The 16,795-nt window shown below is 36.9% G+C and overlaps 1 protein-coding gene across 1 annotated transcript in view; it reads left to right on the top strand.

Moving 5' to 3' along the window:
• The window catches only part of BBS9 (Bardet-Biedl syndrome 9), a 454,814-nt gene that overhangs the window by 199,320 nt on the left and 238,699 nt on the right, over window positions 1-16,795 (top strand). Inside the window, 1 exon segment of the mRNA XM_032643444.1 lies at window positions 14,745-14,840. Coding sequence (XP_032499335.1) covers window positions 14,745-14,840 — 96 coding nt within the window.

Below are 16,795 nucleotides of genomic sequence, written 5' to 3'. Positions count from 1 at the left end.
CTGCACGTCCGGAGCCTGTGCTCTGCAACGGGAGAGGCCACAACAGTGAGAGGCCCGCGTACCGCAAAAAAAAAAAAAAAAAAGTAATAACAAATAGCGTGCTATTGTAGCAGCCTTTTATGGTACTCAGATATATGGCTATCTTTCCTTGTCAACGAATTTGTATTTTAATGTTTACATAATATTCTATTGTTTAGGGGTGCCATGTACATACCTTTTTTGTACTTCTCTGTTTCTCTTTGGAGAAATTCCTTGAAGATAAATGACTGAGTTAAAGGATATGCACATTTGAAAACTTTATTCAAATGCCAAAGTTACTTCCAGAATAACTGTATCAGGTTACAAGCCCAACATCAGGGTTTGTACCCAGGATAGCAGCTGGATTTAAAGCTTTTAAAATTTTTGACATGGTTAGGTGAAATATGACATCTCTTTTTAAAATTTGCATTTCTAAATTATTTGTTAGCATAGAAATTTTGTAATTGTTATTAACTACTTGTATTCTTTTAACATATAAGGTTTATATTTTTAGGTAGTAAAATTTATTTTAAAATTTAATTTTATAACTGCTTTATTTAGTTTCAAGTTTTCATGTTGTGCTTAGAGCGATCTCTATTTTAAGGTTATAAAATATTAATTATATTTTCTTGTACATTTTAATACATTCTTTAATTCTGAAACACAGCTTCAGTATATTTTTTTGTTTTTATAAAAAACAACTTTATTGAAGTATAACTTATGTACACATGTATAAAGTATACAATTTGGTAAGTTTTGGTGTTTGTATATACCTTTGAAACCATCCCTGAAATCATGATGCTGAAAATATCCATCACCCCAAAGAGCTTCCTTGTGCCCCTTTGTGATCCATTTTTCCCCCATCCCCTGGCAACCACTGGTTTCCTTTCTGTCACTATAGATTAGTTTGTACTTTCTGAAGTTTTATAAAATAGAATTACTCAGTATGTGCTCTCTTTTGTCTGCCTTTTTTCATTCCCTTTTCAGATTATATGACTTACACATATTTTCTCCCAGTCTATGGCATGTCTTTTCATTCTTTTAACAGTGTCTTTGGAAGAGAAGTTCTTAATTTTGATAAAGCCCAATTTATCTGTTTTTTCTTTTATGGATCATGATTTTAATGTTATATCTGAGAAATTTTTGCCTTACTCAGGATTACAAAGTTTTTCTTGTACATGTTTTTCTAGAAGTTTTCTAGTTTTCTGTTTTATATTTAGGGCTCTTATCCATTTTGAGTTGATATTTATGTATGGTGTGAGATATGGATAAAATTCATATTTTTGCATATGAGTATCTAATGTTCCAGCACCACTTTTTTTGGCTTCACCACGCGGCTTGAGGGATCTTAGTTCCCCAACCAGGGATTGAACCCATGCCCCCTGCAGTGGAAGTGTGGAGTCCTAACCGCTGGACTGCCAGGGAATTCCCCCAAACTACTTTTGAAAAGACTTTTTTTTTCTACTGAATCACCTTTGCAAAGTTGTTGAAAATCATCTGAATGTATATCATAGGACTATATAAATAATCAGAATGTATATATATATTTCTGCTCAGTTTGTTCCATTGATCTATTTGTCTTTGCCCATCAATGTTGCTATATACCAGTAGCATAGTGTCTTAATTACTATATATAACTCTAGAAGTCAGGTAGCGAAATTTCTCCCACTTTATTCTTTTATTTTCAAAGTTGTCTTGGATATTCTAGATCATTTGCATTTTCACATGAATCTTAGAATCACCTTATCAATTTAAAAAATGCCTGAGATTTTGATTGGAATTGGGATTTCAACTGATCTAATTCTATAGATCAATTTGGAGAGAAACAACATCTTAACAATATTGAACATGGTAAAATTTGCTCCACTTATCCTAGTTTCTTAAGATCAAAGTAGAGACCTTCCTTTATTTCGGGCATATTTTATTTTTCTCACTAAGAGTTCGTAGTTTTCAATGTACAGGTCTTACAAATCTCTGTCAGATTTATCCCTAAAATATATTTTGATGTGATTGCAAATTGTAGTGTTTTATTTCAATTTCAAATTGTTCTTTCCTAGTACATAGAAATACAATTGGTTTTTGTATATTGATCTCGTATCACACATTGTTTCTACTAGCTTTTTTTTTGTAGATTTAATCAGATTTTCTACATAGATGATCATGTCATCTGTAAGTGAAAACAGTTTTACCTCTTCCTTGCCAGTCTGGAGATTCAGTTTCTTTATTTTTTGCTTGCTTTTTAACCTTGGCTAGAACCTCTGGGATGATGTTGAATAGTAAGGGTGAGAGCAGACATTCAGTCTTTCAGCATTAAATATGTTTTAGATGTAAGTATTTTGTAGGTGTCCTTTACCAGCTTGGGGAAGTTCCCTTTTATACCAGGTTTGCTATGAGTTTTATTAGGAATAGATATTTAATTTTTTAAATGCTTTTTCTATATCAATTGAGATATTTTATATCATTTTCTTCTTTAGTCTGTTAATAGGTGGGTTACATTGATTAATTTTTTAATGTTAGCCCTACTGTGCATTCTTGAGATAAATCATACTTTATCATGATGTATTTTCCTTTCAATAGACTGTGGGATTTAATTTGTTAAACTTTAGTTTATAATTTTTGCATCTGTGTTTATAAGGGATATTGACCTGTAATTTTGCTTTTTTATAATTTTGTGTCATTAATGTGGAGTTTATGGAATGAATTGGAAAATATTTACCTCCCTTCAATTTTTTTGAACAGTGTGCAGAATTGGTATTATTTTTTGCTTAAATAGTTGGAAGAATTCACTAGGGAAGTTTTCCAGACATAGAGTTTTCTGTATGGGATAGCTTTTAAACTACAAATTCAGTTTCTTCAAAAGATATAGACCTCTTGAGGTTATCTATTTCTTATTGAGTGAACTTTGTTAGTTTCTGTCTTTCAAGAAATATGTACATTTCATCTGAGTTGTTGAATTTATTGGCATAAGGTTGTTCATAATATTTTCTGATCCTTTTAATATCTGTAGAATCTGTAGTGATGACAACTCACTCATTACTGATACTGCTAATTTGTGTTTTCTCTCTTTTTTGTTCCTGATCTGTTGACTAGAGGTTTATCCATTTTATCTCGTTTTGAAAATCCAGCTTTTGGTTTCATTCGTTTCCTCTTTTTATTTTTTGTTTTCTATTCCATTTCATTTCTCTCATATTCCTTTCTTCTGCTTACTTTGGGTTTAATTTTCTTTTCTTGGTTAGTTGGTTAATGCTATAAAATTTTCTCTAACTATTGCTTTAGCTGCATCCTACAAATTATGAAATGTTGTGTTTTTAATTTTCATTCAGTATAAAACAGTTTTAAATTCCCCTTTTGATTTCTTTTTTGACCCTAGTGTTATTTAGAAGTATGGTATGTAGTTTCCAAATTCTTGGGGATTTTCCGTACAACTTTTGTTATTGATTTGGAATTCCGTTTCACTGTGGTAGGAAAACATACTTTGTATGCCTCGAATCCTTTTAAATTTATTGAAACTTATTTAATGGCCCCAACATAGGACTGTTTTTATAAATGTTCCACATGCATTGGAAAATAATGGATTTTCTTCTGTTGTAGGGTGGGATCTTATGTAAATGTCAGTTAAGGCAAGTTTTCTGATAATGTTTTTAATCTTCTATATCCTTACTGATTTTCTGTCTACATGTGTCAATTATTGAGAGTAGTTTGTTGAAGTCTTCAACTATAATTTGTCTATTTCTTTTCTTTTTTTTGCAGATCTGAAGTTTTTGCTTCATACATTTTAAAGCTCTGTTTTAGGCACATGAAAGTTTAGGTGTATAATGTTCTCTTGATTATTATGAAATAGTCTCGGTCTATCTTAATATTCTTTGCTCTAAAATCTACTTTTATGATATTAATGTAGCTATTCCAACTTTCTTTTGCCTAGTGTTACAGTGATATATATGTATATTTCCTTTTTTTACTTTTAAGATGTTTACATCTTTATATTTAAAGTAGCTTTCTTATAGGTAGCATACAGTTGAGTCTTGGCTTTTTTAATGCAATACAATATTATCTGTCTTTTAATTGGGGTGTTTAGACCTTTTTTTTAATATAAATTTATTTACTTATTTTTGGCTGCATTGGGTCTTCATTGCTGTGCACGGGCTTTCTCTAGTTGTGGCAAGCGGGGGCTACTCTTCATTGCAGTGTGCGAGCTTCTCATTGTGGTGGCGTCTCTTGTTGTGGAGCATGGGCTCTAGACACACGGGCTTCAGTAGCTGTGGCACGTGGGCTCAGTAGTTGTGGCTCTCAGGCTCTAGCGCACAGGCTCGGTAGTTGTGGCTCATGGGCTTAGTTGCTCCGTGGCATGTGCGATCTTCCCAGACCAGGGCTCGAACCCGTGTCCCCTGCATTGGCAGGCGGACTCTTAACCACTGTGCCACCAGGGAAGTCCCTAGACCATTTATTTTTAATGTGATTATTGATATGGTTGGCTTTAAATCTACCATCTTGCTCTTTGTTTTCTATTTGCCTCATCGGTTTTTTTTTTTCTGCATTCTTTTTTTTTTTTTTTTTTTTTTTGCGGTACGTGGGCCTCTCACTGCTGTGACCTCTCCCGCCGCGGAGCACAGGCTCCGGACGCGCAGGCTCAGCGGCCATGGCTCACGGGCCCAGCCGCTCCGCAGCATGTGGGATCCTCCCGGACCGGGGCACGAACCCGCGTCCCCTGCATCGACAGGCGGACTCCCAACCACTGCGCCACCAGGGAAGCCCTGCATTCTTTTTTTTTTAAAGATTTTTTTTTGATGTGGACCATTTTAAAAGTCTTTATTGAATTTGTTACAATATTGCTTCTGTTTTTTTTTTATGTTTTGGTTTATTGGTCACGAGGCTTGTGGGATCTTAGCTCCCCGACCAGGGATCAAACCCGCACCCCCTTCATTGGAAGGCGAAGTCTTTTTTTTTTAAACATCTTTATTTGAGTATAATTGCTTTACAATGGTGTGTTAGTTTCTGCTTTATAACAAATGAATGAGTTATACATATACATATGTCCCCATATTTCTTCCCTCTTTCATCTCCCTCCCTCCCACCCTCCCTGTCCCACCCCTCTAGGTGGTCACAAAGCACTGAGCTGATCTCCCTGTGCTATGTGGCTGCTTCCCACTAGCTATCTATTTTACGTTTGGTAGTGTATATATGTCCATGACACTCTCTCACTTTATCCCAGCGTACCCTTCCCCCTCCCCATATCCTCCAGTCCATTCTCTAGTAGGTCTGCATCTTTATTCCCGTCTTGCCCCTAGGAAGGCGAAGTCAACCACTGGACCGCCAGGGAAGTCCCCTCCTGCATTCTTTTGAATTGAGTATGTTTTATGATTCCATTTTATCTCCTTTGTTGTCTTACTCACTATACCACCTAGTGTTAATTTAGTTGCTTCTTTGAAGTTTATGGCAGTGTTTCTCAACCTTTCTTTTATTATTTTCTCCACAAGACTTTTTAGAATCTTTTTCTTAATCAGCCCCTCCACACAGTTTTAGTACCACAGATAATCCTGTATATCTGTTCATATTCTATATGAATATCTGTTTTTATAGATAAAATGAGTAAGATTTTTCTGAACCCTATAAAATTTTTTTTAACGTCTTTATTGGAGTGTAATTGCTTTACAATGGATGAACCCTATAAACTGATTTTTGCCCCTTTGGAAGCAATATTTCCCTGTCAAAAATGCACAGATGCATAACACTGTATACATCTTTAACTTATCACAGTCTATCTTTAGGTGATAGTATAATGCCTCAAACATACTATAAGACTCGTACAATAGTATACTTCCATTTCTCCCTTCCCAGCCTTTGTGCTATTGTTGTTTTATATCTACATATATTATAAACCTTGTAATACATTGTTATGAATTTTGCTTTTAACAGTGATTATCTTTTTTAGAATTTTTTTATATTGGAGTATAGTTGATTAACAATGTTCTGTTAGTTTCAGGTGTACAGCAGAATAATTCAGTTATACATGTACAGTGATTCTCCTTTTAAGAGATATTAATTATTAAGACAATGATCTTATATATTTACTCATGGAGTTACCTTTTCCACTGCTCTTCATTCCTTTGTGTAGAACCAGGTTCCATCTGGTATCATTTTCCTTTTTCTTGAAGTACTTTGTTAACATTTCTTTTACTGGAGAAATACTACTGATGAATTTTTTCAGCTTTTGTAGGTCTGAAAATGTATTTTTTCACCATTTTCTTGAAAGTGATTTTCACTAGGTAAAGATTGTAGGTTGACAATGTTTTTCTTTCAATATTGTAAAGATATTACTCCCTTGTTTTCTGGCATCGCATTAAGACATAAGCTGTACCTCTATATGTAATATGTCTTTTCTCTCAGGCTGTTTTTAAGATTTCTTCCTTTAAGAAATTCATCTTTGTTGTACCTTGGTATAGTTTTTTTGGTTTTGTTGTATTTTTATTTTGCTTGTGCTTGGTGTTTGTTAAGATATATATTTTAACATCTTTATTGGAGTATACTTGCTTTACAATGGTGTGCCAGCTTCTGCTTTATAACAAAGTGAATCAGCTATACATATACATATATCACCATGTCTCCTGCCTCTTGTGTCTCCCTCCCACCCTCCCTATCCCACCCCTGTAGCACCGAGCTTATCTCTCTGTGCTATGCAACGGCTTCCCACTAGCTATGTATTTGGTAGTATATATAAGTCCATCCCACTCTCTCACTTCATTCCAGCTTACCCTTCCTCCTCCCTGTGTCCTGAAGTCCATTCTCTACATCTGCTTCTTTATTCCTTTCCTGCCCATAGGTTCTTCAGAACCTTTTTTTTTTTAATTCCATATATGTGTGTTAGCATATGATATTAGTTTTTCTCTTTCTGACTTACTTAATCCTGTATGACAGACTCTACATCCACCTCACTACAAATAACTCAATTTCATTTCTTTTTATGGCTGAGTAATATTCCATTGTATATATGTGCCACATCTTCTTTATCCATTCATCTGTTGATGGACACTTAGGTTGCTTCCATGTCCTAGCTATTGTAAATAGAGCTGCAATGAACATTGTGGTACATGACTCTTTGAATTATGGTTTTCTCAGGGTATATGCCCAGGAATGGGATTGCTGGGTGGTATAGTAGTTCTATTTTTTAGTTTTTTAAGGAAACTTCATACTGTTCTCCATAGTGGGTGTATCAATTTACATTCCCAACAACAGTGCAAGATGGTTGGTTCCCTTTTCTCTACACCCTCTCCAGCATTTATTGTTTGTAGACATTTTGGTGATGGCCATTCTGACTGGTGTGAGGTGATACCTCTTTGTAGTTTTGACTTGCATTGCTCCAGTGATTAATGATGTTGAGCAATCTTTCATGTGTTTGTTGGCAATCTGTATATCTTCCATGGAGAAATGTCTATTTAGGTCTTCTGCCCATTTTTGGATTGGGTTGTTTATTTTTTTGATATTGAGCGATATGAGCTGCTTGTAAATTTTGGAGATTAATCCTTTGTCAGTTGCTTCATTTGCAAATATTTTCTCCCAATCTGAGGGTTGTCTTTTCATCCTGTTTATGGTTTCCTTTGCTGCGGGAAACCTTTTAACTTTCATTAGGTCCCATTTGTGTATTTTTGTTTTTATTTCCATTCCTCTAGGAGGTGGGTCAAAAAGGATCTTGCTGTGATTGATGTCATAGAGTGTTCTGCCTATGTTTTCCTCTAATAGTTTTATAGTGTCTGGCCTTACATTTGGGTCTTTAATCCATTTTGAGTTTATTTTTGTGTATAGTGTTTGGGAGTGTTCTAATTTCATTCTTTTAAATGTAGCCGTCCAGTTTTCCCAGCACCACTTATTGATGAGGCTGTCTTTTCTCCATTGTATATTCTTGCCTCCTTTATCAAAAATAAGGTGACTATATGTGCGTGGGTTTATCTCTGGGCTTTCTATTCTGTCCATTGATCTATATTTCGGATTTTGTACAGTACCATACTGTCTTGATTACTGTAGCTTTGTAGTATAGTCTGAAGTCAGGGAACCTGATTCCTCCAGCTCCGTTTTTCTTTCTTAAGATTGCTTTGGTTATTTGGGCTCTTTTGTGTTTCCATACAAATTGTGAACTTTTTTGTTCAAGTTCTGTGAGTAATGGCATTGGTAGTTTGATAGGGATTGCATTGAATCTGTAGATTCCTTTGGGTAGTGTAGTCATTTTCTCAATGTTGATTCTTCCAATCCAAGAACATAGTTTATCTCTCCATCTGTTTGTATCATCTTTAATTTCTTTCATCAGTGTCTTAGAGTTTTCTGCATACAGGTCTTTTGTCTCCTTAGGTAGGTTTATTCCTAGGTGTTTTATTCTTTATGTTGCAGTGGTAAATGGGAGTGCTTCCTTCATTTCTCTTTCAGATTTTTCATCATTAATGTATAGGAATGCAAGAGATTTCTGTGCATTAATTTTATATCCTGCTACTTTACCAGATTCATTGATTAGCTCTAGTAGTTTTCTTTAGGATTCTCTATGTATAGTGTCATGTCATCTGCAAACAGTGACAGTCTTACTTCTTCTTTTCCGATTTGGATTCCTTTTATTTCTTTTTCCTCTCTAATTGCTGGGCTAAAACTTCCAAAAGTGTGTTTAATAATAGTGGTGAGAGTGGGGAACCCTGTCTTGTTCCTGATCTTAGTGGAAATGGGTTCAGTTTTTCACCATTGAGAATGATGTTGGCTGTTGGTTTGTCATATATGGCCTTTATTATGTTGAGGTAAGTTCCCTCTATGCCTACTTTCTGGAGAGTTTTTATCATAAATCGGTGTTGAATTTTGTCAAAAGCTTTTTCTGCATCTATAGAGATGATCATACAGTTTTTTTCCTCCAATTTGTTCGTATGGTGCATCACATAGATTGATTTGTGTATATTGAAGAATCCTTGCATTCCTGGGATAAACCCCAATTCATCATGGTGTATGATGCTTTTAATGTGCTGTTGGATTCTGTTTGCTAGTATTTTGTTGAGAATTTTTGCATCTATGTTCATCAGTGTATTGGCCTGTAATTTTCTTTCTTTGTGACATCTTTTTCTGGTTTTGGTATCAGGGTGATGGTGGTTTCATAGAATGAGTTTGGGAGTGATTCTCCCTCTGCTATGTTTTGGAAGAGTTTGAGATGGATAGGTGTTAACTCTTCTCTAAATGTTTGATAGAATTCGTCTGTGAGGCCATCTGGTTCTGGGCTTTTGTTTGTCGGAATATTTTTAATCACAGTTTCAATTTCAGTGCTTGTGATTGGTCTGTTTATATTTTCTATTTCTACCTAGTTCAGTCTTGGACGGTTATGCTTTTCTAAGAATTTGTCTGTTTCTTCCAGGTTGTCCATTTTATTGGCATATAGTTGCTCTTAGTAAGCTCTCATGATCCTTTGTATTTCTGCAGTGTCAGCTGTTACTTCTCCTTTTTCATTTCTAATTCTATTGATTTGAGTCTTCTCCCTTATTTTCTTGATGAGTCTGGCTAATGGCTTATCAATTTTGTTTATCTTCTCAAAGAACCAGCTTTTAGTTTTATTGACCTTTGCTATCATTTCCTTCATTTGTTTTTCATTTATTTCTGATCTGATCTTTATGATTTCTTTCCTTCTGCTAACTTGGTGTGTTTTTTGTTGTTTCTCTAATTGCTTTAGGTGTAAGGTTAGGTTGTTGATTTGAGATGATTCTTGTTTCTTGGGGTAGGATTGTATTGCTCTAAACTTCCCTCTTAGAACTGCTTTTGTTGCATCCCATAGATTTTGGGTCATCGTGTTTTCATTGTCATTTGCTTCTAGGTATTTTTTGATTTCCTGTTTAATTTCTTCAGTGATCACTTCATTATTAAGTAGTGTATTGTTTAGCCACCACGTTTTTGTATTTTTTATGGATTTTTTTTCCTGTAATTGATATCTAGTCTCATAGTGTTGTGGTCAGAAAAGATACTTGATGTGATTTCAATTTTCTTAAATTTACCAAGGCTTGATTTGTGACCCAAGATACGATCTATCTGAAGAATATTCTGTTCGCACTTGAGAAGGAAGTGTATTCTGTTGTTTTTGGATGGAATGTGCTATAAATATCAATGAATCCCATCATATTTAATGTATTATTTAAAGGTTGTGTTTCCTTATTTATTTTCATTTTGGGTGATCTGTCCATTTGTGAAAGTGGGGTGTTAAAATCCCCTACAGTGATTGTGTTACTGTCAATTTCCCCTTTTATGGCTGTTAGCTTTTGCCTTATGTGTTGAGGTGCTCCTATGTTGGGTGCATAAATATTTACAATTGTTATATCTTCTTCTTGGATTATCCCTTGATCATTAGGTAGTGGCCTTCTTTGTCTCTTGTAATAGTCTTTATTTTAAAGTCTCTTTTGTCTGATATGATATGAGTATTGCTACTCCAGCTTTCTTTTGATTTCCATTTGCATGGAATATCTTTTTCCATCCCCTCACTTTCAGTCTGTATATGTCCCTAGGTCTGAAGAGGGTCTCTTGTAGACAGCATATATATGGGTCTTGTTTTTGTATCCATTCAGCCAGTCTATGTCTTTTGATTGGAGTATTTAATCCATTTACATTTAAGGTAATTATCAATATGTTTTTTCCTATTACCATTTTCTTAATTGTTTTGGATTTGTTATTATAGGTCTTTTCCTTCTCTTGTGCTTCTTGCCTAGAGAAGTTCCTTTAGCGTTTGTTGTAAAGCTGGTTTGGTGGTGCTGAATTCTCTTAGCTTTTGCTTCTGAGGCTGCTGGGAGAGATTTCCCTTTCTCTTCTTCGTTCGTACAGCTCCTGGGGTTCTGCTTTGGATTTGGCCCTGCCTCTGTGTGTTGGTCACCTGAGGGGGTCTGTTCCTCCCTCAGACAGGACGGGGTTGAAGTAGCAGCTGATTAGGGGGCTCTGGCTCACTCAGGTCAGGGATAGGGAAGGATACGGAATGCTTGGTGAGCCTGTGCTGGCAGAGGCTGGCATGACGTTGCACCAGCCTGAGGCACACCATGTGTTCTCCCGGGGAAGTTGTCCCTGAATCATCGGAGCCTGGCAGTGGTGGGCTGCACAGGCTCCCAGGAGGGGAGGTGTAGATAGTGACCTGTGCTTGTACACAGGCTTCTTGGTGGCTGCATTAGCACTCTTAGTGTTTCATGCCGGTCTCTGGGGTCCACACTGATAGCTGCAGCTTCTGCCCCATCACCGGAGCTCGTTTAGGTGGTGCTATGAATCCCCTCTCCTCGCATACCCTGAAACAGTGGTCTCTTGCATTTTAGGCAGGTCCATACTTTTTCCTGGACTCCCTCCTGGCTAGGTGTGGCGCACTATCCCCCTTCAGGCTGTGTTCACACAGCCAACCCCAGTCCTCTCCCTGGGATCTGACCTCCGAAGAAGCCGGAGCCTCAGCTCCCAGCCCCCACCTGTCCCGGCCAGCAGGTGAGCACACAAGCCTCTTGGGCTGGTGAGTGCTGGTGGGCACTGATCCTCTGTTGGGAATCTCTCTGCTTTGCCCTCTGCACTCCTGTTGCTGCATTCTCCTCCCTGGCTCCAAAGCTTCCCCCTGCCACCTCCGGTCTCCATCAGCGAAGGGGCTACCTAGTGTGTGGAAACGTTTCCTCCTTCACAGCTCCCTCCCAGAGGTGCAGGTCCCGTCCCTATTCTTTTGTCTCTGTTTCTTCTTTTTCCCTACCCAGGTATGTGGGGAGTTCCTTGCCTTTTGGGAAGTCTGAGGTCTTCTGCCAGCATTCAGTAGGTGTTCTGTAGGAGTTGTTCCACATGTGGGTGTATTTCTGATGTATTTGTGGGGAGGAAGGTGATCTCCACGTCTTACTCCTCTGCCATCTTGAAGGTCTTCCTCTGTTAAGATATTTTTATCTATGGGTTATAATTTTTATCCAATTTGGAAATATTTTGGCTATTATTTTTTCAAATATTTTTTTCTGTCTCCACTCCTTTATTCATCTTTATTTTAAGGACTCAAATTATATGTATATTTCTCACTTGGGGTTGTCCCAGAGCTCAATGATGCTGTTTTTGTTTTTTCAATCTTTTTTCTCTTTGTGCTTTTTTTGGGGGTAGTTTCTACTGCTATACATTCAAGTTATTTCTTTTTTCAGTGTGTAATGTGTTCATAATCCCACCCAGTGTATTTTTTTTTATCTCAGACATTGTAATTGTCATCTCTCAAGGTTTGATTTGGGTCTTTCTCTTTTTAAAAAAGTTTTTCCATGTCTTTATTTAATATAGCTCCTTTGAATATTTATAATAATATAATAATTGTTTTAATGCCTTTGTCTACTAATTCTATTGTCTGTGTCATTTCTGAGTTAGTTTTGATTGATTTTTCTCCTTGTTAATGGTTGTAATTTCTTTTCTCTTTCTGTGTCCTGTAATTTTTGACTGAAGGGTAGAATTCCTGAATTTTATCGAATTGTGTGTTGAGTATTTTAATTTTCCTCTAAATATTCTTGAGGGTTTTTTTTTTCTGGGACACATTTTAGTTACTTGAAAAAGTTTGATCCTTTTTAGTGTTGTTTTGAAGCTTTGTTAGGTGGGATGGGAGCAACATTTATTCTAGTGTGAACTTTACCTGCTACTGAAACCAAACTCTTCCATGTGTTCTACCTGATACCTAGTGAATTTTGATGGTCTCTATTATGGCCAGTGAGAACAAGGATTATCTCTGGCCCTGTCTGGGCTTGTGGATTATTTCCTGTAATCTTTTTGACTGTTTTTTTTTTTTTTTTCCTCCCCAACCTCAGGTAGTTTCCTCATAGGCATGCATCCATTAGTATTCTACTGAGTACTCAAATGGGACTCTGCAGATCTCTGGAGTTCTTTCTCTGTTGCTCTATATGCTCTCTGCCTTGAGAACGTTTGCCGCTTTGGCCTTCCCAGATTCCCAACTCTATCTCTTGAACTCGGGGAGAATGCTGGGTTGCTCCTGGGCTCCCCTCCCGTTTTGTGGCTTCGAAATTTCTCTAGGTGGTTAGCTGGTGCAAACATAGGGCTCACTTTGTTTCTTTTTTGTCAGAGATCCCTATTGTTCATTTGCTAATTTCCAATGTCTTAAAAAATGGTTCATATATTTTATTCCATTTTTTTAGTTTTTTGAGATGGGAGGGTAAATTTGGCCCCAGTTTTTCCATCTGGGCACAGAGTGAAAGTCTCCAGTGTTATAATTTTTATTTGTTTTTTTTTTTTTTTTGAGTCAGCAGTCAAGTATGTTTCACTTGTAATTTTTTGATATGAATTTTTTTTTATATCTCCTCTTCTATAGGCTGTCTCTTTTTTTTTTTTTTTTTGCGGTATGTAGGCCTCTCACTATTGTGGCCTCTCCTGCTGCGGAGCACAGGCTCCAGACGCGCAGGCCCAGTGGCCACGGCTCACGGGCCCAGCCGCTGCACGGCATGTGGGATCCTCCTGGACCGGGGCACAAACCCACGTCCCCTGCATCGGCAGGCGGACTCTCAACCACTGTGCCACCAGGGAGGCCCCCATGGCTCTTTTTTTTTTTTTTTTTTGTGGTACGCGGGCCTCTCACTGTTGCGGCCTCTCCCGTTGCGGAGCACAGGCTCCGGACGCGCAGGCCCAGCGGCCATGGGTCACGGGCCCAGCCGCTCCGCGGCATGTGGGATCCTCCCGGACCGGGGCACGAACCCGCGTCCCCTGCATCGGCAGGCGGACTCTCAACCACTGCGCCACCAGGGAAGCCCCCCATGGCTCTTTTTAATTTGCAGTTTATTTGTTAAAGAGTACAAATTATTTTTCCTGTGAGTTTCCCATACTCTGAATTTTGCTGATTACATCCCTGTGATTTTGTTTAATATTTTCTCTGTCTTGTTCCCTATAAATTGATAGTTGCATCTAGTGCTAATAGAGTTAGGATTGATTATTTTGGCCATAGTACTGCAAGAATAGTGGTATATACTTTAAGCAGTGGGTACATTATATCTGTTTGTCTCCTTTTTTGTGATTGTAACAGCTATTGATAGTCAATGCTAAGATCCATTAATTCATTGGAAGTTGAAAAATGGTGGTATTCTATTCTTTCAAGCTTTCTACAATTTTTAGCTGGAATATTTCCACACAGAGAATGTTTCCCTTATTTACCACTGTTTATGTGGTACAATTTGGTAGGATCATCAGGATAAACGCTTGGTTCTTTGTCTTTATTATTGATTTTTAAAATAATGAGTTGATTCTTTAGGATCCTTCAATAGTGAGCATTTGGGTTTTTTGTTTTATTTTTAGTGTCAATATGAACCCATGCCTTTAAATATATTTGATGTATTTTACTTCATCGAAGTTATTATTATTTTGATACTCAAGTATTTTCATCTCTGGCCAGTGGTAGTCTCTTTAAGTTGGCTCTTACGTCCTTTTCATACAAGTCTGCTGGTCACTGATAGTTTCCTTGCTTTCTGGTGTGACAGGCATTCTAAGTTCATCTTGTACATTTCCTGCCTCAGACCTAGAATGAACTAGTAGAAGAAAGAAAATTAAGTGATTTCAGCATGTTCTTCTGAGGCAGTAATTTTAGCATTTGGAAGCAACTGTGGAGATTAGTTAATATATTGTAGTCTACACACGGACCTTAAACATGACTAGTGACATAAAAAATACTCATTGTCGACTAAGCTTCCTATTTTAAACATTAAGTGTTTTGCCTTCTGATTATGTAAGGTGATTTTTAATTTTTTTTGTAGGCTTTGCCAATCAGTCAGAAGATGATCAGGTGAATGTAATGGGTTTTCGCTTCTTAGGAGGTTCCCGAGTTACTCTTCTTGCTTCCAAAACCTCTCGTAAGTAAAGCCATGGTATTATTGCTTTTGAAAACTTCTATTAAGAACAGTGCATCACAGATCATTGCCACATCAAAGATTTCTGCAAGGGTGATGTTAGATATTGAAAACTAAGAGCCATTATATTAGTTATGAAGATAGAATCCTGTTTTATTAGTGATACTTAACTTTGGTTTTGGGGATGAGGAGAGTTTGATAGAGGAATTTAAAGAACTGAAAAATGTTTTTGAGATAGGTATATGGTGAACTAGGTTTTAGGAGTTACTAGAAACTGGAGTTAATTTTTTGGGGGTATGTGTATATTCTTATATCCTCCTTTTGGACACTTGCAAAGATGAAAGTGAAAGTGAATAACTTTTGCTGAGATTAATCTCAGTAGAATGAAAAGTAGTAATTGTATAGTCAAGTTTGAATTTCATACTTAAATATGCTTTATTGATTTGTTTGCTTCATATGAGAATAATGGTTGAAACTACTCAATGTAAAACTGACTTCTGATGTATGTAGATAATGAAGCTACTAAACTCACTGAGTTTTATATACCTTCTTGGAAATAAATTAAAATATTAAGAAAGGAAGTGTTTAACAAATTTTAGGTACACTAAGGGTATTAGGGGAAATGAATGTGTGTATATGTGTGTATATATATATATATATATATATATAAGTCTGAGTACACTCCAATTTTTAAAATCTCTGCCATTTGTACAATGGGTTTCATCTTCTATCAATACTTTATGGATTTGCAGTTTTAGTTGGTTATTTCTTTTATAATTAGAAAATATAGTAAAATAAGGATATGTTCTTTTTGAAAAATGAAGATGTTAACAGGGGAACATATATACATCCTTATTTTAGAAACTATAATGAAGTTTCTGTGGTTAAAATCATAACAGCTTCTGGAATGTGTAGGTTGGTGGCTAGTGAAATAGATTTGGAAACAACTAAAAATTAAAGAATAAGATACACAAATTAAAGACATTTCTGAGAAGAATGAGAGAATTCTGTACTTTTCGTGGTCTTTGTGATTGGTCATGATTGTAGTCTTCTTTACATTGGCACCATTTTGCTTTGATTAATTTTAATCTTCAGTTGGATGATGGAATCATTTTTGTACATTTCTCTTTGTTAAAGTGCTCTCTTTAGTCATACTAAAAAATTGTTGCCAACATTTCTTTGGGAAATTATACACATCTGTTTGATTTCAGTTGATGATGCTGTATGATGAATCTGCAATTGAGACGATTTAAAAAAGGCAAAAATTTATTTGTGCAAATGAGGGTATTTATGTCCTAATGCATTATATTTATTCATTTTTAGATAAAGTAACTCTTAGAACATTGCTGTTGCCCATAGTTACTTTATCATTCTCTAAATTTCACCAAATATCCATGTATATAACTGATTTATTCACATTCATCTTAATACATGGTAATGAATGCCTTGACACAGCTACAGTGTGGGCAGACAGCCTAAATAATGGAATTGGACAGGAACTATTACATAAAGAATCAAATGAACTGTGTAAACTGAAGCATGAAGTGTAGCCATTACAATTTCCTGATGGTTATTTTGGCCTCAGTGATGTCCAGAATTCTACCTAGGGAATGTCCTTGGAGATGAAGGGAGATAGATATGAAGAAAATACAATGGGATGGAGTCAAGATCATGGAGTAGGAGGACGCGGAGTTTGTGTCTCCTCACAAGTAGGGCACCTACCAGGCACTGGTAGGGGACCACAGACACCTAAGGAGATGGGAGGAACTCCTGAGCAACTGGGTAGGATGTGGGGGTGGGGAGGGAGCGTAGGGAGAGGTGGAGGCAGTTTGGAACCAGTGCCCCTGAGGGGTGGCTGAGGGAGGGGAGGTGCTCGCATGCCTGGAGTCGGTCCACTCATGGTGAGGTGAGCAACGGGGATGGGGAAGAGACCCTTGGGGGACTGGAGTGAACACAGC

This window comes from Phocoena sinus, chromosome 9 (genome assembly GCF_008692025.1).
Source record: "Phocoena sinus isolate mPhoSin1 chromosome 9, mPhoSin1.pri, whole genome shotgun sequence".
In the NCBI taxonomy this organism is placed as follows: Eukaryota; Metazoa; Chordata; class Mammalia; order Artiodactyla; family Phocoenidae; genus Phocoena; species Phocoena sinus.
The sequence above is the reverse complement of the archived record's forward strand: the minus strand, read 5'-3'. Positions and strand labels throughout refer to the sequence as shown.